The sequence below is a fragment of the Bactrocera latifrons genome, unplaced genomic scaffold (genome assembly GCF_001853355.1).
Source record: "Bactrocera latifrons isolate USDA-ARS-PBARC rearing strain unplaced genomic scaffold, ASM185335v1 scaffold_85, whole genome shotgun sequence".
Classification (NCBI taxonomy): domain Eukaryota; kingdom Metazoa; phylum Arthropoda; class Insecta; order Diptera; family Tephritidae; genus Bactrocera; species Bactrocera latifrons.
The window spans coordinates 1,033,241-1,061,060 of record NW_017537545.1 but is presented as its reverse complement, the minus strand read 5'-3'; the positions used below and the strand labels follow the sequence as shown (position 1 = coordinate 1,061,060).

Genomic DNA, 27,820 nt, shown 5'->3' with positions numbered 1-27,820 from the left:
GGTCTTCACAACTGGAGCAACATGAACCACTGGAGCCACAGCTTTCACAACAGGTGTAACAATTTGGGCATTATTGTGCACTTGAGTGATGCTCTGGTGTGAGGTGGCAGATGGAACGGTGTGCACAACGGCACCTAATTTGGCCACAACGGGTTGAGCGATGAAACCTGGAGCAGCGGTGGCGATGGCAAAGAGGGCGGCGAATGTGATCTGAAATGGAATTGTAACATTATTATACAACTTTTTTTAGCTAGACCAGTTATTGGGCTTACGTATTTAAACATGATGTTGCTGTTTTGGGTATTGCCTCTGTTGCTTTACAGTGTGAAATGTGGAAGCTAACTGATAAGTTTCTAATGAATTTGTGCGAAATTTATACTACGAGACAATTAGGATCGATCACAGTTGAGTAATAGAATTAGATATTCGCATTGAACTTGAACTTAGATTTTGCACAAGAGACCCGAACAGAATAAATTCACAGTATAAATAACAAATTCACTATTTCTTCAGTAGCACCAAAGTCAATATAAAGGTCAAGTTAATTGTCAAGTTAATTTTATATTGAATTATCTTTTCAGGAGTTATAAGTACGCATTGGAATTGAACATAAATGATTTTTATTTGCCTGAAAGGCAGCAGGTTATTTAATTAGCGCCACCACATATCCATTCAACTGTTTGACATCAAGCACTACTCTACGATGGCTTAATGCAATAACACCGTTAATTATGTACGCATAGTCGGTTTGAAATTCGACATCGGTAATGACATGGCAAGTTTTCTTCACTTCCAATTGATTTTTTTGGCAAGGACATAATATTGCTGTTGGTATATTTGCAGCACACAAGTTTTCTATATTATTTATTTCATGCAAGTTACTTCTAATTGTAGATACCGCCGCCATTTTTCCATAGTTGACATAAATTCATAATCATTTTCACGTCGCAGATATTACTTCTGGCAAATCAGCTGGCATTGTTCAAACTCTTAAGTTAGCATCGGTCAGACTTTAAGTTTAAAGGAGTACACTACAGCATCAAAAGAGTTACAAACCTAGCAACATGTTCAAGTACGTAAGTTTTTTACATTGTTGCTACACATTGCTCAATAACAGTACATTAGAATTACATTATACTCTTTAAAATAGATTACTTTTGCCGCTCTCTTCACGATCGCCACTGCCGCATCCAGCTTCATTGCTCAACCCGTTGTGGCCAAAGTAGGTGCCGTAGTTCACACCGTTCCATCTGCCACCTCCCACCAAAGCATCATTCAAGTTCACAACAACGCTCACATTGTTACGCCGGTTGTGAAGGCCGTGACTCCAGTGGTTGAGACCTACTCTGCTCCTGTAGTTCCAGTCGTCAAAACTGTTGCTCCAGTTGTCCCTGTTGTTCATGCTGCTCCCGTAGTTCCAGTAGTGAAGACTTACTTCGCCCCGGTGATTCATCATGTTCCGGTTGTGAAGTCAGTTGTTTCCCACGTGGTTCATGCTGCTCCAATTGTAAAATCAGTTTTCTCAGCGCCTGTTGCCCACTTAGTTCATCATTAAATTCACGTTTTGTGTTCATTGATAATTTTTACCCATTTTAAATAAATATTTAACATATTGTTGAAATTACTTGGAAACGATTTACATGGTGCATTCCAAAGTAAACAGGACTTAAAAAAACAGAACTTAAAAAAAAAACAGAACAAATGGTATTTTCGGCAAAATAAATTTATTTTATTCAAAATAGTCTCCTTCTGCTTCAATACAGCTTTTTCCACGGTCCAAAACATGTCGAACGAGTGTTTTAGCTCGAAGTTTTGGAGATGTTCAATTCCATTTCCATGAAACTCAAAGATTTCGGCTGATTTTTGATGAATTCACGCACAGTTTCGATGGAATTTCCGGTGATCACGAATTTTGAATGGGCCACATGGGATAGGCAATCATCGCCATAAACTTGTTTCATCAATTAAAACGTTGCGGTAAAAGTTTTATCGATTTTAAAACAAAATTTAAATTGGCTCTTTGTTCCAAGCTCATTTTTGCACCGATAGCACAAACATACTGACACTCAAAACGCAATAACTTCATTTCCAATCAATGAAATGTCATGAAATTCTCACTGGACAATCGATAAAGATAGCAGATTCTAACACTTCAGTTGACATATAGATGACGCAACCATGAGGCGCTAGATTCATAAAGTCCTGCTTACTTTGGAACATACCTTGTATATGCATATAATATCTATTTTATTTATCGCGATTAGTTTTAGGAAATACAAACAGCCGTTAGATGAACCAAACTGTTATTCTGTAACAGTAATATATTTTCCGCATACTCTTGTTTGTTGTTTCCGTTATAAAATCTAAACTTTGACACCTCCGAACCAAAATACATATGTATATAATATCCTCGAATTTAGTAGTGTCGGCAAAGATAAGCCTTAGATAGACTTTTACATCCAAATAAGCGCAATTAAATGTGCAGAGGGAATGGACATACTCATAAATAAGCTGTGCTTTTTCGAGTTCCACAACACCAAAAACGCGAAGCGAGCTCATGAATGTGAGTGAGTTAAGTACATTTACTACTTGCATTCCACAACCGCTCATAAGCCGAATTTATTACGTTTATTTTTTATTTTTTATTTTTTTGGTGGTGTTTCGTTAAATTTGGGGAAACTTGAAGCTAACCAGTACACACTTTGGGCTTTGTATACACAACCAAAGTAGTAAAGCAATAGCAACAATGTTGCTGAGCAACACGCAACATTTGATATTCAAGTTCAATGCAAACATGTCTCATGCGACAATTATATTACATAAGTCGACAGGTATGTCGTGGTAGACGCACAAGTGTACGATACAGTACTCTCCACGTAATTAAATTCTAAAATGAAATATTTCTTACGGATTGATTTAATTTGGTTTGGTTTTAGATTTGGTGTGGATAAGGCCATGCGTTTATAAAACTCCCGATCATTTACAGAAGTTCCTCAGTTTTGGTAGGCGTGATTTGATGGCGAATCCCTCAGCATGGCGATGTTGGATAGAGTTTTTAATTCCGATTGAACAGTGTGCAGTTAGAACTTCTACAATCTTTCAAATGGTTCCTTCCTGGAGACGAATAGTTTTTTAGACCTCCCACGATTTACCCTGGGCCAGAAAGACATTGAACTGCAAACCTGGTTGTAGTTGACCAACTCTAGTTGAGCTGGTATCGGGCCCCACAATCCAGTTGTGATCCACAAAAAGAAAACGGAGATCGTACCTATTCCAATATCACAGTTATTGAGACTGAAGTTGATGTCCGAGTATGCTCATCAGCTATACAATTCCCTGTAAACTTAATAACTCGACAAACTTTTTGGAAAAATATGGCAATGACAAAACCTTTACGAACTTTAAATTTCATCACTTATTTGTTTCACAAAAATAAATTCGAACTGGCAACTTATTAAAGCGTTGATGTACCGCTTTATTAAGTCCGATAGAGCTTGATAGTGGAGCTATATATAGAAGTTCACATTTGAAGGCGAACTAAAGTGAAAAGGCGACCATCCCGCCACGTAAAAAATTACCCCAATGAAAATAACAAAACAGCCTCGGATGAGAGACCCCTCTTTTGATAAACCCCACTTCAAACGTACAAATTATTACGATTTAAGGGCATGCACGTAGAATATCTAGTCTCCTAATTGGAAAGGTGGCGCTGAGCAGCTGTTTAATGTCCTCGTGAGAGTGATGGCTGAGATCACCGCTGACAAAAAAGTGCGATGTATGGGAAAAGGACTGAAGCGAGTAGGTCCTTGTGGCATTTACTATAAGGGCTATATAAAGAGCGCAAATTCGTTATGGGATTAGAATCTTTCATCTCCAAATGGGTGGAGGCTGACCCAATTTCCAGCATAGGTGTCTACGCCAATAAAGAAGACGAGGTAATTTGCCACAGGAAAAAGTACTTATGTTCCGTTACGAAAATAGATAATAACAATGTCCAATTATATCAATGATGGTTTCAACATAGCCAAAACCATACTTCTTTATCCTACCAATGAAATTGAAATTAACAATTCAGTTGCTTTATCTTTTTCCTTTCTTTAATAAAACTCATCAATACTAAAGGTCTTGTCCTGACGAAATATTGACCTCCAGGCGCCTCTGAAAAGGGACAGACATAGCTTCTTCTCCTTGGTTACTCCAGTAGAGACACAGTCTACCTCTACGTCTTTTACCATGGATACTCGTTTCGAAAATGTCTTTCTCCGGAGCGCCTCGAACTCGATTTCCTCTGCATGGCACGCTTGCAGAAGTTCAGATCTCAACCACAAATTGTCAAAGTTCATAGCATCCCTTTCCGTTATTATTGAGTGGTAGCGATTCCCATTCACATTAACGTACCGGCCTTAATCATAACGGAAGAAGTACGGTAAACACAACGGTCACTTATTTATCTCACTGCCTTTGGAACTTTTTTACTTTGCCTGTGGATTCAAATTTTTCCATTAGCGCTCATTTGTAGATTGGATTGGACGATTATGACGACCATAAATTGAACGTAGCGCTTTTAAAGTTGAGGCCGTTGACTCCAATTTCGGTAGTAAATTTTAATTATTTCAACTGATTGTTGAATCGTATTTCCTTCCTAGATAAAATGGCAAACCTTGCTGAAGAGAAATGTTAAAAGAGCGGGATAAAATATGCCGTCGTTTTCTGTCCGTGTCGGTCTACTTTTATACATAGCATCCCTCTTGAAAAATTCGTAATAGACAATTAAAAGCGACTGCTAAATGTTCAAAGTTCTAACTTTTACATGCAACGCCTATAATAAATTAACATGAAATTAATAGTTCCGTATGCACTTTGATTGCCTACTATTGTCGTTTCTCGCGAAATAAAACTTGTTGGGCATATCTAATCTTTATTCCAGGTATTCACACATTTGTACGGCTTAAATAATTCAATAATAATCGTATCGTAAACTTCTTTCTGCTAACTACTAAAGCAAACCACATTCACTAATACTCAGTGCACTTAGTTAATAATATCAACAATACAATTCATATGTATATATATTTACAACTATCTACCAAAAATAAGAAATACAACAAGCTATTGTTAAACGCCGAATTTTCGCAAACAACTTAGCACATGCATATTGCACAAGCGCTCACTTAAATACGTTTAGATAGTTTATATACACCAGTTCGCATTAGTCATATATTCCAACCCACATACAGCGCACGCGCCCTTCACTCAGGCACATAGACGGGACTAATATCCAACACCTCGTGTCGCTCGTCCAAGCGTTCGTTTCGCGCCAATGTGCGATTCACATCCAACGGTTCCACATAGCCCAACGAACGACCCATGGGCGCCAATACGAGATGCGCATGCGTTTGTGATGAACCCTGATAGGAGACCACCGAAGGCGCCGCATCGATCACAATACCCGCCGCCGCAACACGCTCCACCGGCTGAGCCAGGCAATGGTAATGGAAAACCACGCAGCTGAGGAAAAGCGCGACAAATGTGGAAAACTGCAAGAAAAATGTTCGTGTGCGTGTGTGTGAAAATGTGAATGCCAGTTGCAATAGTAAAACAGATTGGCTAAGCCCCGTTTACGGTTATACAGTTGTACTTACGTGCTTCATGTTTACGTGCTCGAACAATTCCAATTCTTCAAAACACTCGATGCTTAGCGCGCACTGCCGAATTGACAGTTGACTAGGAAAGCGCAATGCCGCGGACAGACTGACTGGCTGACTGATCGCTGGCTTGGTGGTTCGCCAGCCGCTTGGCTCACAGACTGACTAACTTTGCTGAGCGCATGAGCGCGGTGAGTGGGTACTTAGTGAGCCGGGCGACGCTGCCATAAAGTATTGGTACGCTCCAGTACTCGAGTAAAGTATCGCTGCGGTTGCGGTAAAAACTTGATTTCATATGCCCACAAACATACGTACGTTAGTAAATACAAAAATAACATGGCAATATGTGACTAGATAAGTAGTGCTCTAGGGTATTTGTGTTTACCTTTGCCTTTTATTGGAATAGTCAATAACAAAAGTACAAAAAAATAGCATTAACAATGCAATGGAAGCGTGTAAAATGAGGCAAGAAATAAGAAACGTCAATGGAGCGCACACTATGCGTAATTTGCGCGCCATTAGAGGAGTGGCAGATAATTGTCATACCCTTCACCCACTCTTTCAGTGTACAGTGCATGTTGTTGCAAACATTTTACATTGCAGCAATACATTTTACGTTTTTACGTTAGCACCGCTACAGAAGTTTACCGTCTTTGGTGGCAAATCAAATGACTAGATCTCCATCGAGTTGGAAAATGGGAAAAAATTGTTCACACCGAGTCATATAGGATATAGGCAGACATGACGGCTCTGGCGCGACCGAGAACATAGACCCCAAAGCTACTCAATACCATTGAAACCATACAAATGTTGCTAGCAGTGGTGGATTTCAGAGCAACTTCTCCGATCTTGGAACACCATCAAAACAGAATGTACTCGTACCATGACTAAAATTATTATATTTTTAGCAAAAGGGTAATTGGGTATATGGTCGTGGTCAACCTCTCAACCTTCATTTAATGGAAATCCCATATTAGAGAGCCCGATTTGATAATGATGAATCATTAGCGCCTTACTAGATGGTATACAGTGAGCAGCCTGTGCAGGGATTAGCGGGGATAGTAAGTGATGTCCGACTAATGCGCTCAATATAATTCTGCATCATCTGCTCGTAGACGTCTTTATTTGGAAAGTAGCAACAAGTTCTGGTATAGGAATAAAGGAATTGTAAAACTTAAGTAAATCCAACTATTTCCTCCGAAAGTTAGATTCAATAGCCATTTCTGGGTAAAGATACCCTGTAGACAGTTCAGTAGGGGAAGATGCCACATCTTCTATCTATACCGACGTATACAAAATGGGCTGTGAAGTATGCTCAGCTGTATACTGGAATGATGTGAAAATCTCACTGCCTCTATCTGACAACGAAATTCAAATCCTATTTTCCTAGAATTTTATTTACATATTTACAACTAAAAAGGAACATTTGGCTCTCACGTCACTCTTGATAGTAATAAATTCTTGCCACCAGTATTAGCACCAACAACAACGTCAGCCACGAAATCCAACGCAGAATAAATCCTACCAACAGGTGCTACCTTGTACTGAGTAGGCAATTGAGAAGTAAATTTCTCTCTCGACGAACAAACACCAAATTGTACAAGTCACTCATCATCCCCGTCCTGCTATATGATGTAGATTCATGGATGATGAGTTATGAGTTTTCGAGAGAAAGGTTCTGTGAAAGATTTATAGTCCTTTGCGCATTGGCTACGAAGAATACGATGAGATATGATAGAACAATATACGACAACTTTGGTTCAACTTAGTTCAGCGAATTAAGAGATAGCAGCTACGCTGGATACATCATGCCATCCTTATGGATACTCTGAGAGTATTCGACGCAGTACCTCTTTGAGTATGCATACTCTGACTAAATACTGTTTTCAACCCGACTTTATTTCCATTTCAAATTATGCTTATAGGGTATAGAAAAATTGTAGTAGAACCCCGACAAATACCAACTGCAAGTGCAAACTACAAAATAGCGATCAAAAGGCAATAAATAAGAAAAGTTAACAAGCAAAGTTATTTAAATTGTTGGCGTTGTAGGTGTCAGCAAAGCGCTTGCAGTGTTGACTTTTTCTCCAGCTCAGGCTCTTAGGTTACGTAAGAGGCTTTCGTGAAAGAAGTAAACGGAATAAAATAAGCTGTGCAATTTGATGATAAAAAAAAAAAACATAAGAAATAGAAAAAAAACAAGCCATAAGCTATTGAAGGTTGATTGAACACGGTATTTGTTGTGCGCATGAGCAGCAGCGCCCTAATACAAACATACAAAAGTATTGAGTTCGAAAAATATTGAATAACTACATTAAATGCTTAAATGGCCTGCAGCAAATGAGCAAAGCATCTTGTTAAGATATAAGGTAAGCACGCACAGATCTACATAACTACAATACATATTTTATACGAATGTGTTATGTATGCAATATACATATATATATATATGTTTATATGTACATATATGTATGTAAAAGTATTCAAAACCGCCAAAAAGCAATTGCGTTCAAATTAGCTCAGTTAAAGTGTTGGCAATTGTAACCGCAGAGCAATGCCGCAGAGAAACACACTCCTTAATGTGCCCTGCAGGAAAATTTGAGTACACAGGATAGTGACTACTTGAAAATAAATGAAGTATGACTTTTTATGATACAACTTCGGTTACTATAATATCCTTCACAAATAAAAAATTTTTCTGAGAAGAACTTTACTCCGATAGTTCAGTTTGTGTGGCAGCTATACGCCATATTTGAGCCGATCTGAACAATTTTCTCGAAAATTGCATTAATGCTTTAGATAATAATCCAAATTTCGTGAAGATATACATATATATTTTATAGAGTATACGACAAATCCTTCTGGATGTTATAAACTTCTTAGCAAACTTAATATACTCCGTTCAGTGTATAACAATTTCGGGGAAATGACCGCCTGGTTCGTCTAAATTCCAGCTGAGTGTTCCAAGTTTCGATGAATTTTGGCAACAATTGGATCGTATGTCAGCAAAAACGTGCCGAAAACTCTCTTCCCAAACGTCTAGGGCTTATCTGCGCAGATATATGACTATACATAACCCTACAAAAAATTGTCCAACTTATCCCACCATGTAAAATTATGCCCTCACCAAATAGTTACCGTGAATAAATTGATTGTTTCTATGGTTATTTGGCATATAGCATCGTCTTGTGGAAACCAGATTGTCTGCAAAAACATTTTTCAATTCAGGCACGAATAAGAATAATTAGTCATGGCTCCATAGCGTTCCCCATTGTCTGTAAAGATGAGCGGGTTGATTTACAGAAAGGCAAAACAACGAAAAAGGATCATTCTGAAAAACTTTGCCTAAAAGAATGTGTGTCTAAAACTAGTTTCGAGCTGACGATTTTTAGGTGAACTTTAATTTTTGGGGATAATAAAAACTTCTTAGACAGTATTTGAGTTATCCAATGAAATTGAAAACATGGAAGCGTTTTGAAATTCTATTCATTATTTGTCGAAATCGGCAAGATCGAACAGCCTCCTACTCGTATTAAGCCGATTATGCAATTTCTTTATTTTCACCTAAAAAAAATCACTCGCTCGAAAGCGGGTGTAGACCCATATTCTCCTAGGAAAAAACGAAACGAAAAGAAACCCCTAGATAAAATCATTCACGAACTCACGGCACCGAGCTCTTTTTCCAAGATAACACTTCCCTTCAGGCAACTTGTGATGATACCAATAAAATTAGAGAACTAGTTCCCACACCGTATTCGTTAAATTTGAGCCCTACAAATGATTTTCTAATTTCCAGGCTTTCAGTGGCTCAGTGGAAAGAGTTTCACTCAAGTAGGTCTTTACAACAAATACATTGTCATATATATCACCTACATATATAATTGTCATTGTATATCACATTGAAAAATACAGACATACTTTCATTCAAAAAATATTTTTTCATTGTTAGGCCAAAGACCTTCCAGCAGATTTAGTATGAATTCAAGCTTATTCTTTATTAGCGAAGACCGCTTACGCGGTCATAGCCGAGTTTACAACAGCGCGCCAGCAGTTCTTTCTAATGGCAGTTTAGCGCCAATTGGAGGGTTCAAGAGCCAGGTCTTTCCTCTTCCTCTGCTTGCGCTGGCGGGGACTGCGTTGAATACTTTCATCCATTCAGCCCACATGACCAAGCCATCGCATCCGCTGTCTCTTAATTAAAGCTCACAAAGCTCATCGTTCCATCGAATGCGATATTCGCCGTGGCCAATGCGCAAAGGGCCATAAATCTTTCGCAGAATTTTTCTCTCGAAAACTCGCAATGTCGACTCATCAGATGTTGCTATCGTCCATGTCTTTGGTCTTTGTTCGTCGGCAGAGGACTTTACTTCTCAATTGGGTACTCAGGCCGAAGCAACACCTGTTCGCAAGAGCTATCCTGTTTTCGATTTCGTTATTGACGTTCTGACATTGTTGCTTGTGTCATTACTGGTTCCAAAAGAGACGAAGTTAACTACTTCGAACTTCTTCGAAGTTATGTCTGTCCACAGTGATATGGGGTCTCGAGTACGACGACTGTTTTTTTGATGACATTAGATATTTTAGTCTTAAGAAAGTAAATCTAACGGTACGGGTGTTGGGGCCAATATCATTCTATTCATATCTGCAGCTCCAATTATTTTTTCAAGCAGTAGATTAAAGAAGTCGCACAATAGGAAGCCGCCTTGTCCGTTTAGTATCGAATGTTCGGGGAGGTCATTCCAAATCCTGACGGAGCTGTCGGTATTGCTCAAAGTCAGCAATCAGAAATATATATGTACCACTCTTTAGGTCTTGTAAATGAAAGGAACGCGCCTGAAGAAATAATCGGATATTTAATGTAATCCCAACTCTTCTTTTTAATTTCAATAAGATAGTACGATCTTACTATGGGTCTTTCTGACATAAAACATAAAAGAAGATTTCTAAAAAAAAATCTTTTTAGTTTCCTACAAGGCGTTCTCTATGCATTAAAGAAACACGTCTGAAGAAACACATGAGTATTTTAACCAAATTATTGTACGCCACTAATTAATCACCAAAAACTTTATTTACTAATATTCCATTTTTTTCGGTGAGATGCTGTCAGTGCAACTGACCTTAACCGTTGACAAAAACATAGTGCAGAAATGTGTTTTCCCGCTAACAGTGAAGACAGATACCGTTAGTGCTTGAATAAGCATATGCAAGCCGTTGAAAATGTGACTCAAGATTTTCGAAACGCTAAACCGCATAAACATTTGCGGCTGTTGCATACGCGGGACTCCAGTTCAAGGCGCCAGGCAACACAGTCAGTCCCCACAAATGCGCTTGTCATTGCGACTGCAACGTATAAATTCAGTTCACGCTCAACAAAGCTGGTAATCTCATTTTGCGTAGCGCGTCAAACGCATTGTCTCCAGGCAATAAGAATGTACACTGAAGGAAAAATCCACATCAATATGGTAATGTTTAAAATTGCATCTACAAACTCTAAATATTGTATTTATATCTGTTTACTCTGCAGCAACAGCAACTTTTACTTATTCTCATCACCAGCTTTGCGACATGTCGAGCTGGCCTTTTGGCCCTGTCACCGGAAGATTTCCAGCAAGCGGGTGACATTAAAATCGCCACCATTGTGCATAACGCACCCTCAGCCGTCTCGCACACCACATTCACACGTGTGCATAATCATCGTGACAGCGGCCAGACCACGCAGCCACAACTCGCCAGTACTGTAGCCACACAAACGACGGAGGTGCATCAGCCGAAGCCGTCCGTTGCCAGCCAACCCGTCTACACCCCGCAACAGTTGAGTGTATTCCCAACGACAATTATAAAGCATGAGTTGCCAAAAGCTCCGTTGCTAGACAGTGCTGCGGCTACAGCCGCTGCGGGCAACGGTGGAACACCAATCGCCAACTCATTGACACATACGCCAGCACATTTGACCTATTCTGCACGGCCCGTGGTGTATCAGACGCTTCCGGAAATAAAGCCGGTACGAAAAATTAGTTTTGATGAATCAGTGCCTAGTCCAAGGAATAAGCAATATTACGGTACCCATTAGCATTGAGAACTGAAATAAAATAATGCTATAAATAAAAAAAAAATTCGTACACAAAAAAGGCGGAGGACTTTAGAGTAAATTATTATAGTTTCGAAAGAATTTACACTTTTTCAAATTTCCAAGCAGCTATACTGGCCTTGAGTTCGCTGACTATGAACTCAAAGCTAGTCAAGGAGTACATAACTTTTATAACAGTAGGATCCAGCTAATTCAATACAAACTTGTCTATGTTCATGGCAACAGCCGAATCGGCGGAAATGGTAAAGCCTATGAGCTCCCTAAAAAAACACTCATACATAAATTCCTTCTGGATGGAAAGCAGGCGTTCCCACGTTGCGCAGAGTCTACGCGCAAGCTCAGCAACCACACTGATTTTGAAGAACACAAATTGTTTATGAAAAAGATGAAAGGGAAACATCAAGATACTTTCTCTACTCCAGCTTTCGTCAGGCAAAGGTTAGGTTAGTTAATTGGCAGGGCAATAAACCACACATAGACCGATTTGGTCCTTGCGATACCAGATGGAGTTCACTTGCTAAGCCCAAAAGGAGTAGTCATCCTTAAAGATGTCTGCGCTTGATGCAAATTGTAAGAGATTCTGCGGTCTCGCTGTCGATACCTCCTCCAGTTTATCATACTGTGGGGATCCCAGATGCTCCCAGCGTAGTCTTACCAATGCGAGAATTGCACAAGAATTGCTCCATTGTTTTCCTGGTGTCCTGCTCTAGGCATTTCCTGCAGTTTTTTCGATCTGTTAGCCGCATCTTGCAGGCAAACGTTGAAGCATTTCGGTTGTCATACTTTTACCGAGATAAGTTAGAACTTTCGGCTGCAGTTGTTCATAGCTATCAGTTCTTATTGTCGATGTAGAAACATAATAATTTTTCGAAAACATCTGTGCCCGAATATAACCGAATATATTACGGTTACGTAGACTATCATGAGAAAGGGGTTATTAATAAAACAATTAAAATATAGTTTAATTTTGTTATTCCAAAAAATATGAACTTAAGGAAAATATTGAAGCCGAAAAGCATGTGCGCACTATAATTTTGAATTTTCAATTTTTAAATAAATTTCTTATATGTAATATAATCAGCCTGGAACACAGTAAGCAGTTTCAAAAGATTTTAAAGTAAATAATAGCTAGATCAGCGATGAGAGCATCCATTGGCTCATTGTTTGTATTTGTAGTTGGCACTGCTGTTGGCGGTGTTTGCATTCGATGTGACGCTAGCGCTGGCGCTTGCACTCGTCTTTGCATTACCTGAACGGATGAGCGTGGTTTCAGGTGCGAAGATGAGCGGGGTGTGATAGGCGCGCAACACTTGTGACGTGATTGTACGCACTGCGGGTGCCACAATGGGTGTGACCACACGCGCATGCTTGTGCACCACCGTCTGACTCTGATGCGACACGGCGGTTGGTATTTTCTGCACCACTTCACCTACCTTGGCGAGAGTCGGCTCGTGAATTGTTATTGTTTCCGGTGCGATAATAGTACGTAAGCCTGGCCGTGTCGAGATGGTAATAGGCAGCGAGAGGGTCTCCGCGGGCAAGATTTGATGTTGAATGGATGCTGTGGAGCTGCTGCCCGACGGTAATTTCACTGAAGACGATACACGTAAGGACGAACGCGATGCCGATGCCGATGCAGAAGCCGAACCAGCAGAAGCGACAGCTTTTAAGCGTGCTAGGGAGGATGGAGCCGGTGCTATACTACCTGATGATGGTGCAGAGTTGACTATAGCTGTGACTGATGCGGGCGCAAGAGGTTCCTGTTGCTCTCTTATTGCAGGGCCCGTCACGTCGTTTGTCTCCTCGTCTTCACCCGATGTGACGGCGTTCGATTGTAACTGTTGTTGCTGCGGCTGTTGTGGATATTGGCTTTTGGCTGTCAAGGATATTGTCTGGGACGGCTTAATGGCTGCACCGCTGCCGATGCCGCTGCTGATGATGTTGTACAGACCGTCCGGCTCTGGTGAGGCAACACTGCACACAATGCAAGTGCTTAGTAGTAGTGGCAACTGCGGATGGAGATTTATGAGTTGAAATATGTGTATAAGCAAGAGCTCTTAAGTTATTTAATTAAGGCTCACCAATTTGAACATTGCTATGTCGCACAATCTTTCAAAATGTTTGCTTTAGAAAATACCAGTGTCTTACTGATGCTCCAGCATTGTTGTCAGGAAGCTTTTATACTCATTAAATGCCGTTGCAGCTGAGTGATTTCGCGTCAGTCGTGCGCATAGAACATCTTGGTATTGGGTTTCATATAAATTTATATATGCACTGCTATAGAATAATGCTACATTTTCATCGCCTCAGTGGGCAGATGATTGAAGCTTTCAATGGTGGGTGAAATTACGTATCTGTAACCTGTTTGTGTATTATGCCACCGACACAATAAGTGTGATATAATTTTTAAAACAACATAATGTCCATAATAATGTATATGTTGTTGCTTTGTCATTCCGGTACAGTTTTTATTTATTGTTTGATCGCGAAACTAAGTCTTTTTTTACTTCTAATTCCATTTTGCGTTGATTATCAGTGTGTTCAATATTCCAACTCCGTCTGTCTGTATATACGCGAACTAATCCCTTAGTTTTTGAGATATCGACCTGAGAGTCGGAACCGCCGATATCGGACGCAGGATAAAGTTTTCCCATTTCGTCTAAAGTAGTTTTATTCGAGGCATATACTTTCGAAAGTAGCTTTCAAGTCGATAAATTTGCGGGCATGGTAATCATTAGGTTGTCAAATATCACCCTCCCGCCTTTTTGTCTTTGTTTATGTCTTGTGTCTATGTATAAACCATCTACTGCGAACAACTGGACCGCTTGAAGCAGGCGATCGACCAGAAGCATCCAAAATTGGTCAACAGAAAGGGTGTAGTGATCCACCAGGAAAACCCTAGACCACACACTTTTTTGATGAGTCCTCAGAAGCTACTCGAACTCGGATGGGAGGTTTTAACGCATCCACCATATAGCCCGAACATAGCGCCAAGTGATTACCACCTGTCCCTGTCCATGGCGAATGCCCTTATTGGTGTAAAGTTGAACTCAAAAGAGGCTTGTAAAAAGTGGCTGTCCGAGTTCTTCGCAAATAAGAAGGGGAGCTTCTACGAGGGGGGTATTATGAACCAAGTTACCGTCTAGATGGAAACAGATTATCAAACGAAACGACGCATATTTTAACTAAATTCGATCAGTGTAACACTTTTTATAAAGCATTGATTAAAGATCAAAAAAGCGGAACCAAACCGTTGTTTATTTCTGAATGAAATGGTAGCTCTTGAACCTCTTCCGGTTGCTTTTCACCCCAAATGCTTCAATTTTATTTGTTTACATCATACCTATTGAGCAAAAAATGGGACTCATCGCTGAACAAAATTTAGCTCGAAAAGTGAGATCTTCTTGGAACTAAACCATAGAGTAAATTGATGTCGCTTGGGTAGGCCGAACTGTATGTTGTAGCTTCAATTTTTACTCCTTATACTCACCTTTTCCAAAGATATATAACATAAATACTATGGTAAACTATAATATGGTAAATGTTTTGTTGCAAAGGTATAGCTCTATAAGAAAAAAAATAAATGGTACTATTAATGCTGCCCTCTGGCTTAGAGAATATCCTCTGAATTACTAAACAAGTACGTTTACAAGCCAAACTTAGTCCAATAAGGACTCTACGAGCCACAAACACGTATTTACATATAATTATGCAGAAGAAATTTAGCAAAACATTCATTAACTATTGATGAGGTATATTTAATACCTCTTTTAATGTATTTGTTATTGATGTCGCGACATCCACATTGTTGAGTCTGTCGTTATGTTCAAAGCCATAGCCACAGCCGTCTGCGCCTTTGTTTTTTGTTGCTCCCACAGCGACAGACAACATACTGCCTATTCTAGAAAAATATGTATGTACTATATGTATGATTGGACGACTTAGGCTCATAAGCAATATACTTTTAGACATAAAGTAGGATGTTCGTAAATGCCACAAAAATATCACACATCCTCATACAGACCTACGTACACACACTAAAATTCTTCATTACTTTGTGATGCGCAAAAATATTACGAAACATTTGTTATGACAGATGTTAAAGCTAAAGGCAAAATGAAGCTGAAAATATGTTCATGTAATTATGTCTATACGCCCACTTCAAGGCTTAAATTTTGTCAAGCTCGTATCTACATATAGATATTACGTTTTACCTGTGTTTTCGTTATGAAAAATGTGTCAGTTTAATGCAAAGATCTCGGTGTTAAACGGCATCGCATCACAAAAGTTCCGCGCTCACACTATCATATCATAAGAAATACTTACATTTAAGGGCAAATATTTTAAAGAAAAAATACAGAAACTTCAAATTTACTGGGGAATGCTTAGTATCATTCGAAAGAACATTCTTTAACATAAACTTTTTGAAGATTATCACTTTCAAATGTTGGCCAAACATTTCGACTTTAACCGGCGTATGACTCGCGTAACGTTTTGTTCCAAGGCCTGAGTCAAAGTATAGACTTTTCACCTTACACATCCGCAGAAAATTCTAATTGATATCACACACTATCCAAACGATTGGTCCAAAACGTGAAATTATCTACTCACCGAAGTGTTCTTTCCATTGATTGACGTCTTGTTGAAACCAAATTTCGCCAAGATCACGAGCTTCCATTTCAGGAATCAGTAGGCCGATTATATTGACCATAAGTAAAGTGAAGTGCGCGAAACATATTTTTACAGAACGTGAATTTGTGTAATAAAGTTTAACGATTTATTCAGGCAATAGTTTTTCCATACCAAAGAATACTAAACAAAAATAACATGACTCTTGGTACAACTCACACGTGATCTATCAAAATCGGCTATTGAAGGAAGTACTTGTAAATGACGGTGCACTGGCTCTTTGGAGGTCATACGCTAAAAATAGGACTGCCTTATAATAATATTTGCCGCAGTTGCGAGCTAGAAGGTAATGAGGAAACGGTTTTTAGCTGCCTCTGTGAATACCCAGCTCTATCCTGAACCCCATACAAAATACTAGGAACTCATCAGGCACCACGCCTTGAATGGCATGAGAGTACCAAATGGTAGTAACGATGAAACAAGACAGCAGAATAACATATAAGGACGTACAAAAATCCATCAAAATGGCACATTCAGTGCTGATTAACCCCATCTGGGCAATATTCCTATCTACCCATACACCCAAAAAGACTAGCGGTGCTAAATCGCACGGTCTTGGAGGTCCTATTTCATGGCCATCATGCGAGATAATGCGTTCACAAAATATTTCCTTGATTGTCTCTTTGGTTATAAGGCATGTAGCGCCGTCTTTTTGGATCCAAAGGACACCTACATTAGCATCCTGCAATCCAGACACAAATCGTTAATCATGAAACTATAGCCTTCCCCGTTGACTTAGTTTTTGAGGAACAATGATTAGTGGATTACCATCACTCCAAATGCGACTACTTTGTCAGGAAAGTCAGGATCAGTATGTCATCAGGTTGTAGTTGAAAGTGGGACGAATTGCCGACTCTGTTGGACGATTTGCAAAAGTTGTTCCGGAATAAGTCAATTGATAATGAATTGGCAAACAAAACCGAGTATAAAAACGGGTAACCGCCGTGTGAGTATGTACAGATTACTGTAAAGCTTATGAGCTTGTAAGCAAAGGTAACCTAGAACCGTTATCAGTAGAATAATATTGGGTAGGTATAACCTTCACCTCGTGGTTAACTAGGCTTCATGCGCCAACGCAAAATACATTTGGCCTAAGATCAATCGTAAAAACCCAGTGAGTTCTTTGGCCTTAATAAGGCTAACCTCACCCTAGTAGGGCGGTTCGAACAGTCTATTGCGTATCGCTGTCCATGCTATAAGATTGGGAATCTAAACGGACGCCAGCTGCAGAAGCTGTATAGAAGAAAAAGAACTGGAAATATCTCAACACTTCTTACTTGATTGTACAGTGTTTCCGATACAGTTATCTGTTAGCTTAAACACTTCGAAGCCCACCGTTCTGGTGGGAAGAGAAATTCAACTTCTGTGCATTTGTGTGTTTATTGGCCACTAGGAACTTTATTTACTATTATAGTCGAACATAAGTTATATTATTATGGATTCACAAGGAACTGCAAGTAGTGCAAATGCGATCACTGGATCAGCCGCCTAACCTATAATATCTAACTTTTCTATATTAGATTTGCTTGCTTGCGAATCGGTCTGGTTAAACAATGGGCGTTGCAATCGTATTGGTATAAACACTAGTTTAGCTTATACAGTCAAGGAAATTAAATAAGCATCTCTTCCAGGTAAAAAATGAAGTCTTGCTGAAAATTGATGACATCTCTTCAGCTCTTCGCCCAACTCCAATATAATATACGTATTCTTCAACTGCCGATTGACTTTGTATCGGACAGTATGAAATATCTTAAAAAACAAGTTCACTGACTTTTTTCTTCTTGTCTTGGACATACTGTAGTATGATGCCGAAAATTGCTGCACATAATTTTCGTTATCTCAGCAGCCTTAAGTGCAGTATTAAAAATTTAAAAAAATTAACTTACATACGATTTTTTTCTGAAACCTACTCATGTACTCTATAGTTTATGTATTTGTGTCCTTCTGGAATTAGAAACTTCGTTAAATGTTTTATTCTTATTCTAAATTGTTTTAATTTGAAAGCAGTGTATTGAAATTTTATTATGCTGTTACATAATTACCATTCGTATACTTGTATAAATGGTTTTTAAGGGGGTATTCTACTCTAGAATTTTGAAAAATTCGTTTTTTTTCATATATTTAAAGTTTAGACGCTTAAGAACATCTCCCCCAAAGGATTTTAAAAATTAAAATTATATTAAGAGCTACAGTTACTTTAGTGACGCAGTACCTAGTGCACTGCCTGAAATTTGACTCACTTTTTTAAACGCGTTTTTCTCGAAACTACTTTTTTCCACGCTGTACCGGCATTATCTCAAATTCTATACAACCGATTTACTTGAAAGTTTGTGTGAACCTTCTTTATATAATCCTTTATCGTTCCTACCAGCATCGTGTCAAAATTATCCATCTAATTATTTTAATTTTTAATATTTTTTTGTAAAACTTTTTTTCTGTATTCTTAAGATATCAATAAAAACACCATAAAAAATGGATAGTTAAAATATTTTTTGGTTTTTTGTTTTTTTAATAAAATTCAAATTTGATTTCTAGACTAGAATACACCCTTAATTTAAACCATCCATCAAACTTGCAATACCTCTGGGATATATCTGTTACTGTTAAGCTCGTGGAATTCGCTTCATTAAATTTAAACAATGTGATTTATAAGGAAGTCTTCTTAATTGCACTAACAGAAGCTGGAACATTTATTAAATCAATTACATAACCGCAATTATCTCAATTTCAATGAACATACCAGATACGCAACGATGACGTAAAAGGATATAAGAAATATTGCTTTTACGTAGCCGCAATCAACATACAGTACGTTCAAAAAATATCGTACTTTTTAGTATACGAAACGTTTTCTAACAAAACATAATAAAGGTCCAAAATTGAAGATAAAAAAAAAACTGCAAAATATTGAAATACGGATCCAACGTTTTCGAGCCAATTTTTGTTCAGCGATGAGGTGTCCATTTCTGGCTCAATAAACAAGCAAAATTGCTGCATTTGGGACGAAGAGCAACTGAGAGCAAAAAATTTTGCAGGTGAGAATGTAACCGTCAATGGCGATCATTATGGCGCCATCAGTCGGTTGATCTTTCGAAAAAAGTAATAAACATTCGCAATTTATTTCGAAGCTTCTGTGTTGTTGACTTTAAAAAAGTAGAGAACCTCGAAATGCATCAACATTTATCCCTCCAGAATTGCAGCAACAAGCGGGGCAATACTGTTATGAAACTGAAGTCGGCTAAACCGACTCAATAAAAGATTTCATTCCTGTGAAATATGTGGAAAATTTAAGGGCAAGTTCTAGACTTTTGGTAATAATGGACAATGCTGTAGATTCGAGAAAGTATTGAATAAAATAATACAATTTTAGTTGAACAAGAAAATATTCTTTAATTACCACATATTATATTTCCCAATAAACGCCACCTACAGTTTGGACAACGAAAATGTTGCATGCACTATAAAATTGTTTAATTAAGTTTTATGGTCGAAACATGCCGTTAGTGAGCAGAACTCAGTCGACTGATTTCTATATTTAGAAGAATCCGACAAGGATGGCCTAAACTCCATAAAAACTACTTCAAAAACCAGCCATCTTCCGCACTTGACATAATTTGTGTGAAGGTGTATGCGATTACGAGAGCTTAATTATGCCGCAGGACAAAAATAGCAGACAAGATATCGCCCACCTGAATGCATAATGAGAAGGAAGCAGGTACATAGATATTTTACAAAACAATTGTATGCATTTTATTTACAGAACTCCGGATTTATTGTTTTTACCAAAAGTACATTTATGGATCGCCAGAGAGAGTAAAGTGGAGAAATCAATTAAAAATATTCCTTAAATAAGCCGCAAGTTAAAAGTTGTTGCCAATTTATTTCTTAAATTCAGCAGTGGTATATACCAACGGTTGGCCAAAAGCGGAGAATCCATAGGAGTGATAGACTGGTGCCGGGAATGGGGCAGCCGAAGCGAACGAGCGCACTTGTACCGGAGCGTTGGCGTGAACGAAAGCGGCAGCTGGACCTAAGCCGAATGGTATTGTGCGCAGTAGCGGTGTGTGTTGCAAAAACGGTGCGGCAGCAGCAAAAGTTCGAAAGGCGGGTGTGGCAAATGAGCGGACGGCGGGTGTCACTAAAGGTGTAATGCGTTGTGATTTGCTATGCACAACGGTTGAACTCTGATGGGAAACAGCAGTGGGTACACTCTCGACCAATTCGCCCACTTTCGCCAAGGCGGGTTCGTGTACTTCAACGTGTGTGGGCTCTGCAACAAGTGCGGACTTGTAAAGCGGCAGCGCGGCTGCCAGTGGGGCTGCAGGTAATACAGCTAAGTTATCGGATGCTGCATTAGCCAGCGCACAAACGAAGAGGATGCTGAACTGAAATGAATAAAAATTACAGAATAGTATAATTTATTTTTCTTTCTTTCGTGCATAATATTTTAATTATGGTATAATTTCATCATAATTCAAGAATTAACAAAAAGTTAGGTTCATTTATTGAAATGCAGTTGAAATATCAACAAAACATTCGCAGTTTAGGTAACCACATACTAAAAAGACCAATGAGCACAAGCTGTATGGTCTTGCTGGAGCCTCTGCTTGTGACATATGATCAAATTAAGGGTATGAGTTATTTTAAGTTCTCCAATTCTTTACAAAAGTTACAATAAGCCTTCCACCGAAATTTCGGCGATGGATTGCCAGCCGAAGAACTGATAAGTAATTAGAATATGGACAGAAAGTAAGTGTTGGGCAGAGGACACCAAAAAGGAGGCCACACAATCTGCGCCAACTATCGGAAGATAAGCCTTCTCAACATCGCATATAACGTTCTTTTGAGCATACTGTATGAAAGATTAATGCCCACCGTCCACAAACTTATTGGACCTTATTAGCGTGGTTAAAGCCCTAAAACTTATAAAAGGCCCATGAAAAAGGATCGACACACATCCCCCCTTCGTCGATTTAAAAGCCGCATTTGAGACCACGAAAAAAAGCTGGCTTTATTCAGCGATGTCTTAATTTGACATCCCCCTAAAACTTATGACATTGTTCAGACATGGCGACTCCCAATCGTACGACTGTTTTAAATATACTCCTGGAAAAGGAGTTCGAGCTGTATAGCGGAATAAAGAAGGTATAATCTTCTATAAAAAACTGCTGGCGGACGGCGATGATATGGATATCATTGGCCTTAACAACAGCGGCGTTAGATCTGCTCCAGACTGGTTAAGGAAGCGAAGGAAATGGGACGAAATGAAATATCTGGTCTCATCAAGGTTCTGCAGAAGATTTATGGTTCTTTGCGCATTATCAACGACGATTACAGCAGTCGATGGAACGATGAGCTATAATACGCAGTTTAGCGACTTAAGCGGCTATGCTGGCTAGGTCATGATGTCCGAATGAATGAAAACACTGCCGCTCTGAGAGTGGTCGAGGCAGAATCCGCCGGGGAAGAGGAAACCCCCACTCTCTCAGTTAAAGGAGTCGAAAAAATCTCTCGAAATATATTTATTTTACAGATAACCTAAATAAACGTGACATTATTATAAAACCTTACTTTTTTGTTATTAAATATTTTCAAAGAAAATCCATATTTTAAAATTAATTTAATTCAATTTCTATCACTCACCACTTTAAACATTTTCCCTGCTAAAAGCAAATTGGAATCGAAATTGTCTTGAACAATGTTTCTTACTAGAAGCGTACACTTGCACTGATTACCTGCCACAAGTTTCTAGCGCTTTTATAGAACTCATAGATCCATGCAAAAACCAAAACAGAAAGCAAAAAATTAAAATTCTAGAATTATTTTAAGAATGAAGCTCAAGTGGCATAAGAACAAGCTGAGCTGAAAACATTACAGCGGAAGATAGGCGCTAAGCTTCAAACACGCGAGCCATCAAGATAGCAAAGAAATCCAAATGATCATATTTCAGCCGCAACAATAAACTAACAAATGCTACAAACGAAAGAATCGCGCAGAAATCCTCTTAAGTAACGGCATTGTCAGCTCCGAAGCTTTGTGGCGCGCAGTCCTTTTGGCCATGTGAACGGCCATGAGCTAAGATTTCGCTTTCGCTGATTCAGTTAAGAGCATCAATGCCGATTCTACAATTACGAGTCGTAAGCCAACACCTCCATTTACTTGTCCTAACGAATGCTTTGCGGTTGGTGGGTGTGTGCCTAGGTTCTATGCTCAAGTGCTGATAGTTAACACTGATTGGCAAGAGCGCAAGAGCAATTGTGTGTCACACTTCAATCGCCCGGCCCAAAGTCATTAGTTATTGTGGCAGTCGTAGCGCGAATACCTCAAGTTAATACCTAAGGGCTTCCTTTGCAATGCACATATGGTCTGCGACAGCATCATCCCAAGTGATATGTCGTTGAGTGTATTCCATGTAACGCCTACTCTTCAAATAATCACAATCACAACTCAGCGTAGACACATCGCTGAGTGTTGAATGCGCGCACGAAGCTAGCGCTGCTGTGTTTTTCCTCTTTTTGCAAAACATCGGCTTAAAGAAGACCGCTCTAATCCTATTGAATCGTTGAATCGATTTAACACATCATGAAAGGGCATCGACAGCTAAAGCAACACTTAGAGAAATGATTATGACTGTAACTTTTATAATATATATATAYACTTTCATTCATTATATGACACTTATTTCAACAACAGAAACTGTTGTTTTTCTGGATGAAATGGCAGCTTTTGAATCTCTTCAGGTCACTCTTCATTCCAAATGCGACAGTTTTGCTTGTTTACAATGCCATTTAGCTAGAAATGGGCCTTTCAAGCCCCCCGATACCAACGATCTGGCCCCGAGTGCCTTTAACTCTGCTTTGTACCGCAACGACAAAGACAATGACGTAGGTGATCTTACCCATATGTAGTCAATGCTGTGATAGCCACTGTCTACAAAGAAGTTGTGCAGGTGAACCTGAATAACGCAACGTCCCGATTGTCAGAAACTGTGGCCTCACAGAGTAATTTTTAGAGGCAATCAGACAAAAACACACAAGTTATCCTGGTATCTCTCTAGTAAGAGACGCAGGACTTGTATAATTGTTTGGAACACAATTTTTTTCTATTGTAATTCTGGATCATTAACCGGACGAGGATGTGTTACAAACAAAAGGCAAGGAAGGTTCACCTTACCAATCAAGTGGGTACTAGCTTCCCACTCCTACAAACTAATTAAAATTTATATAATTATAAATTCTGCACTGTCAAGCCAACAGCAGCAATCCAAAGTTCTCTGGACAACGGAGAGGGGACTATGACATATACCTTCCAAGTCATCGAAGTTGATTTTCACAATGCGTCTCACGCAATTATTATTAAGTACTAAATAAGAGGAATGAGGCAACAGTTGAGCGCAAAGATAACTGAGACCACTATGGGGTAAAACGGCTTTATTTTTAGTATTACAAGATAATGGATATTATCACCCGAATTATGGAGCCCCGTGTTGCTGAGTAAGTTGCTAACAAATAATGGGATCCGTTGTCAATTGACTCATTATTTTTTTAAAAGGAAATAGAAAACAGGTTCTAGGACAATACAAAGCCCAACTAAGGAATAATGCAATGCGGTTGGCAAAAAAAAGGTTCCAGCCACGCCTAAGGCTACTAACTCTTTGCGGCAGAGAGATGAAAAATTAGATAAAATATCTTAGCCTCACACTTAATTGATGGTATGCAAACACTTGGCGATAAATCCTGTGGCTATAAGACAAGTATCATCAGGGTGTTGTATATTATGATCGTGAGACGGAATGTTAAATATGGGATGGTTACATGACCATCAAAAGCATCGTAGACTTCGATAAAACTTCAACCATTTGAAGCTGTAGGGAGTTGTCTGGATCTGCACATCTGGAACAATGAATACAAAGCATCTTGAAATCGTGCTGGAACTGTCACAGCTCCATTTGGTAATCAATCAAAAAGCAAACATTATACTACGAGAAGTAGGGAAGGACATAAATGAAGGATACCGGCTCTTCTCCCAAGAGACGACATTACTAAACTTCACAAAGAACTTTAAAGGCATTGCTGTACCGTGCACTAAGCTTTTCATGCTCATCGATTGTTTTCCGATCATATTCCAATCAGAATTGTTTGACATAAATCAGTATGTAGAGATATATCTACAACACAACTATCGCATTCATCGTATCACCATATATAGCGATAGTCATGCGACCCTCCAAGCGGTCTCAGCATATCACATTAATAGTGGGATTCTCTAACCAGTCACTAGTCTCTATTTGAGCCATTTTGTGGTAAAATCTCAATTTGTGACTAGTTACTATTCACTAAACAATCTCTAGCTTCAGTCTCAAAATATTGCCTCAAATTTGAGACCTTGTAGTTAGCAAGTCACAAAACTAAAAAGAACTCTTTTCTGCCATTTTGAATATACTGAATAGAGATCACCATAAATATTAATCGATTGTCGTTTTTTTATATTTTGTAAGCAGCTCAAACACGAAAAGGTTAAAAATAAATAAATTTTACACAAATTTCGTTAGTATTATGAAACAAAGCCAACATATATTTTTATTTTTATTGATAATTTTGTTTTTTGACTATGTTATAGAAAATTTAATATTTATTGTTGACATATTTATTTTCATTCAAGTATAAAAACATCTCTGAATAATGAAATGTAATAGAGTTTTTGACTATCACTTACAGAATAGCAAAATCGTTTCAAGTCTCAAAAATTTTCTCTGTCAAATTGACTTGATACTGTATCACAGTACAGAATCGCACGGTAAATCAGTGTTCTTGCGGGAGTGTATAGAGCACCTATTTTTCTCCAACGCCATAAATGAAGCGACTGACGAACTTTCCCGCTCTGCTGCTGGATGGTGCAACCGGATGGGTACAGAAACCACAAAAAAGCTGCTCCGCAAAGAAGAGAGAGTGGGTAGTGAAACATTTACTTTAAATAGAAGATAATTTAATGCCAAAGATAATAAACTTTGCCCCAATTCCATACGACATTTAGTTTTTTTTTTTCTATCCTGCCCCCCAATTAAGAAAAATCGTAAAAATTAAAAACCGAGAAATCGCACGTCAAAGTTTTCGCTTTCTGCTTAAGCGCTAATATATCTGCTAGACGCTCGGAGACTAATTCCCTTCTAGCTTCGACAATGTTTCGAATTCCAATCTATACCTTTGGGGACATATTCTTAGATAATTTTTAAAGAGATTAAAGCAAAAAAAAATCGATTTTTTATAGCTTCTAAAGCAGGTCCCTCCCTTAAGTGTCGTTGTTAATGGCCGTGGAGAGAAATTAACTCATGTACTAGCCCTCTTAGAGCGGAGGGTGCGTTTTCTACTTCGCTCATAATTATGGTGGCTTCACTGTTAATGATGCTTTGGGTTAGTTGACTCTGTGTTATGGCCATTATAGTGTGTTGGTCAGGCGATCGGGAAGTCTTGTTGCTCCGAGTGAATAGGCCAAATTATTCCTTGTTACCAGAAGTGGTATTTGCCGATTTGCATTTAGCTGACATTTTCTCAGTTTTTTCTACAGCAATCCACTAGGACTGATGGTACTCGGAAATTCCTGTGGATTAAGTCCCTCGGGAATTTCTCTTGAAAAGTATGCAATTATTTTTTTTTAAGGAGTTTAGCAATTCTAGAATGATTTGAACCCACTTCCTTTATAAAGAGCTTTCAGTTTAGTATTGTCCAGCGATGACATCTTGAAGACACAACTCTCACAAATCTTAATTTTAACATTTATAACGAGTGAATTAACTAATACTTACTCTCGCACTTTAATTTTTTTAAAAAGGCTATGTTCCCTATCAAAAATAGTGTCATAGCAACTACCTGAAGCTGGTTGTGCAATTATAATCCTGCGGGGTTTAGGGTACTGGCTACAAAGTAAATAGCAAAGGGCTTTGGCCTTTGCTTCACTCACACTCTGCGCAATGAGCTCTCTCCAAAAAGACAAAAGGAGGGATTTAAAAATAATGCATCAACAATGTAAGAAGTGTACGTCAATTACAACAGTGTTGCCAATACAATGTCAATACACTCAATACTCGACGAACAACAGTTCATTAAGACCAATACTGTTATTGTGCATTTTTGCCTTATGCCACACGTAATTTTTTTTTTTCACACACATAAACACATGCAAATACACGCGTCAATTTTACGTATTTAAATATGCCTGTAGGCCTACGAAATTTCAAGGAAATTCAGTGCTCGGTAACAGACGGTAAACAACACAATTTTATGGCCGCTGGTCAACTGCCTCGGCGAGAACAGGGTGGAAGCACGAAACAATGCAAGCAGCTAGCAGAGCACACACGGTACAGTGTCGTTGCACTCGCAAGTGTCAAGGATATCTCAGAAACAGCACGCAGCATTACAATTGGCGACCAGTGAAGTTCGGAGGTGCATTTACAAAAGCACCGGCTTTTTTGTTTTCTGGAACCATAGCATACATATAGGCGCGTGCAAGACTATGTGTGTGTGTTTCTATAGTATATCAATTTCCATAGAGGTGAACGATATATTCGTAGAAGCATAATTTTTCATGCTCACATATCGAGCGTTTGGCTGTTGTCCTTTCACCTGCAACATTCTGAGAATTTCAAATGGAAACTTAATAAACAATAGAATAAATTGACCTTTTGCCAGTATATTGGCGAGGGGTAATGAAAGCATATGCACAAAAACCATTTACACTTGTCAACAGCAGGTCACACCGGTCGGTGTGAGGCGAAAGCTGTACTGGGATCTCCATGCCTTTGTGGCAGTGTACATGTCATTAGCCAACGCTGATTGGAAACAAAAAAAGCTGCTCTGATTTGACTATACACTGATGAAGACTTTGATGCACACATGTATAGTATGAGTGCTGTAGAATTTATGAAGAGAGAATTTAAAGGAATTTTGTTGACTATGATTTTAATGAAATTTTAAGAAATATTTAAAACATTTTAGTACTTTTTCTTTAATAATTACGCAAAAATGGAAAGTTTTTGGGGAAAATTCTTGTGATGAATTCACCATCTAAAAGAAAATTGGCAACAATGTAAATAAACTGCGAAACAGACTCATATAAAAATCTAAGTAAATAACCCTCTCAATCAATTTTTCAAATCCATTTTAGAAATTCAGTTATTTTATTTAACTTTATTTATTATTATTTTAAGGTCCTAATTAGGTTTCCTCCGGCAAAATACAGCCTTTTTTCAACAATTTTTTTCTCATATAAAAAATGAAATATTTTTTAGAATTTTTAATTGTTACAAACATAAACTATTAACAAAAAAATTCTGAAAATTTTGGAAAAAAATTTTTTAAACTCGGCTATTGCTACGCCATTTCAGGTGAGCCCTCAGAAAACA

The 27,820-nt window shown here is 38.6% G+C and overlaps 6 protein-coding genes across 6 annotated transcripts in view; 2 read left to right on the top strand and 4 right to left on the bottom strand.

Moving 5' to 3' along the window:
• Positions 1-338, bottom strand: part of LOC108977186 (A-kinase anchor protein 14-like) — a 4,728-nt gene extending 4,390 nt beyond the window's left edge. Inside the window, exons 1-2 of the mRNA XM_018946760.1 lie at positions 273-338; positions 8-210 (exon numbers count right to left, since the gene is read on the bottom strand). Of these exons, the coding sequence (XP_018802305.1) occupies positions 8-210; positions 273-284 (215 nt within the window). The 5' untranslated portion in view covers positions 285-338. The remainder of the gene's footprint in view (positions 1-7; positions 211-272) is intronic.
• Positions 339-1,064: 726 nt separating this feature from the next.
• Positions 1,065-1,555, top strand: LOC108977190. Its single transcript, XM_018946765.1, has 2 exons — positions 1,065-1,076; positions 1,151-1,555. The coding sequence occupies exons 1-2, from the start codon at positions 1,065-1,067 to the stop codon at positions 1,553-1,555; spliced, it is 417 nt and encodes a 138-aa protein (XP_018802310.1).
• A 3,299-nt stretch (positions 1,556-4,854) lies between these two features.
• Positions 4,855-5,792, bottom strand: LOC108977177. The gene is made up of 2 exons (XM_018946751.1): positions 5,643-5,792; positions 4,855-5,537 (listed from the first exon to the last, which is right to left on the bottom strand). Exons 1-2 carry the CDS (start codon positions 5,649-5,651, stop codon positions 5,250-5,252), a joined length of 297 nt encoding a protein of 98 aa, XP_018802296.1. The 5' UTR covers positions 5,652-5,792; the 3' UTR covers positions 4,855-5,249.
• Positions 5,793-7,952: 2,160 nt separating this feature from the next.
• Positions 7,953-11,914, top strand: LOC108977178. The gene is made up of 3 exons (XM_018946753.1): positions 7,953-8,014; positions 10,786-11,107; positions 11,170-11,914. The coding sequence occupies exons 2-3, from the start codon at positions 10,847-10,849 to the stop codon at positions 11,713-11,715; spliced, it is 807 nt and encodes a 268-aa protein (XP_018802298.1). The 5' UTR covers positions 7,953-8,014; positions 10,786-10,846; the 3' UTR covers positions 11,716-11,914.
• A 971-nt stretch (positions 11,915-12,885) lies between these two features.
• On the bottom strand, positions 12,886-13,879 carry LOC108977168. Its single transcript, XM_018946743.1, has 2 exons — positions 13,815-13,879; positions 12,886-13,742 (listed from the first exon to the last, which is right to left on the bottom strand). Exons 1-2 carry the CDS (start codon positions 13,824-13,826, stop codon positions 12,891-12,893), a joined length of 864 nt encoding a protein of 287 aa, XP_018802288.1. The 5' UTR covers positions 13,827-13,879; the 3' UTR covers positions 12,886-12,890.
• Positions 13,880-20,148: 6,269 nt separating this feature from the next.
• Positions 20,149-22,141, bottom strand: LOC108977176. Its single transcript, XM_018946750.1, has 2 exons — positions 22,066-22,141; positions 20,149-20,807 (listed from the first exon to the last, which is right to left on the bottom strand). The coding sequence occupies exons 1-2, from the start codon at positions 22,075-22,077 to the stop codon at positions 20,301-20,303; spliced, it is 519 nt and encodes a 172-aa protein (XP_018802295.1). The 5' UTR covers positions 22,078-22,141; the 3' UTR covers positions 20,149-20,300.
• Positions 22,142-27,820: the final 5,679 nt, after the last annotated feature.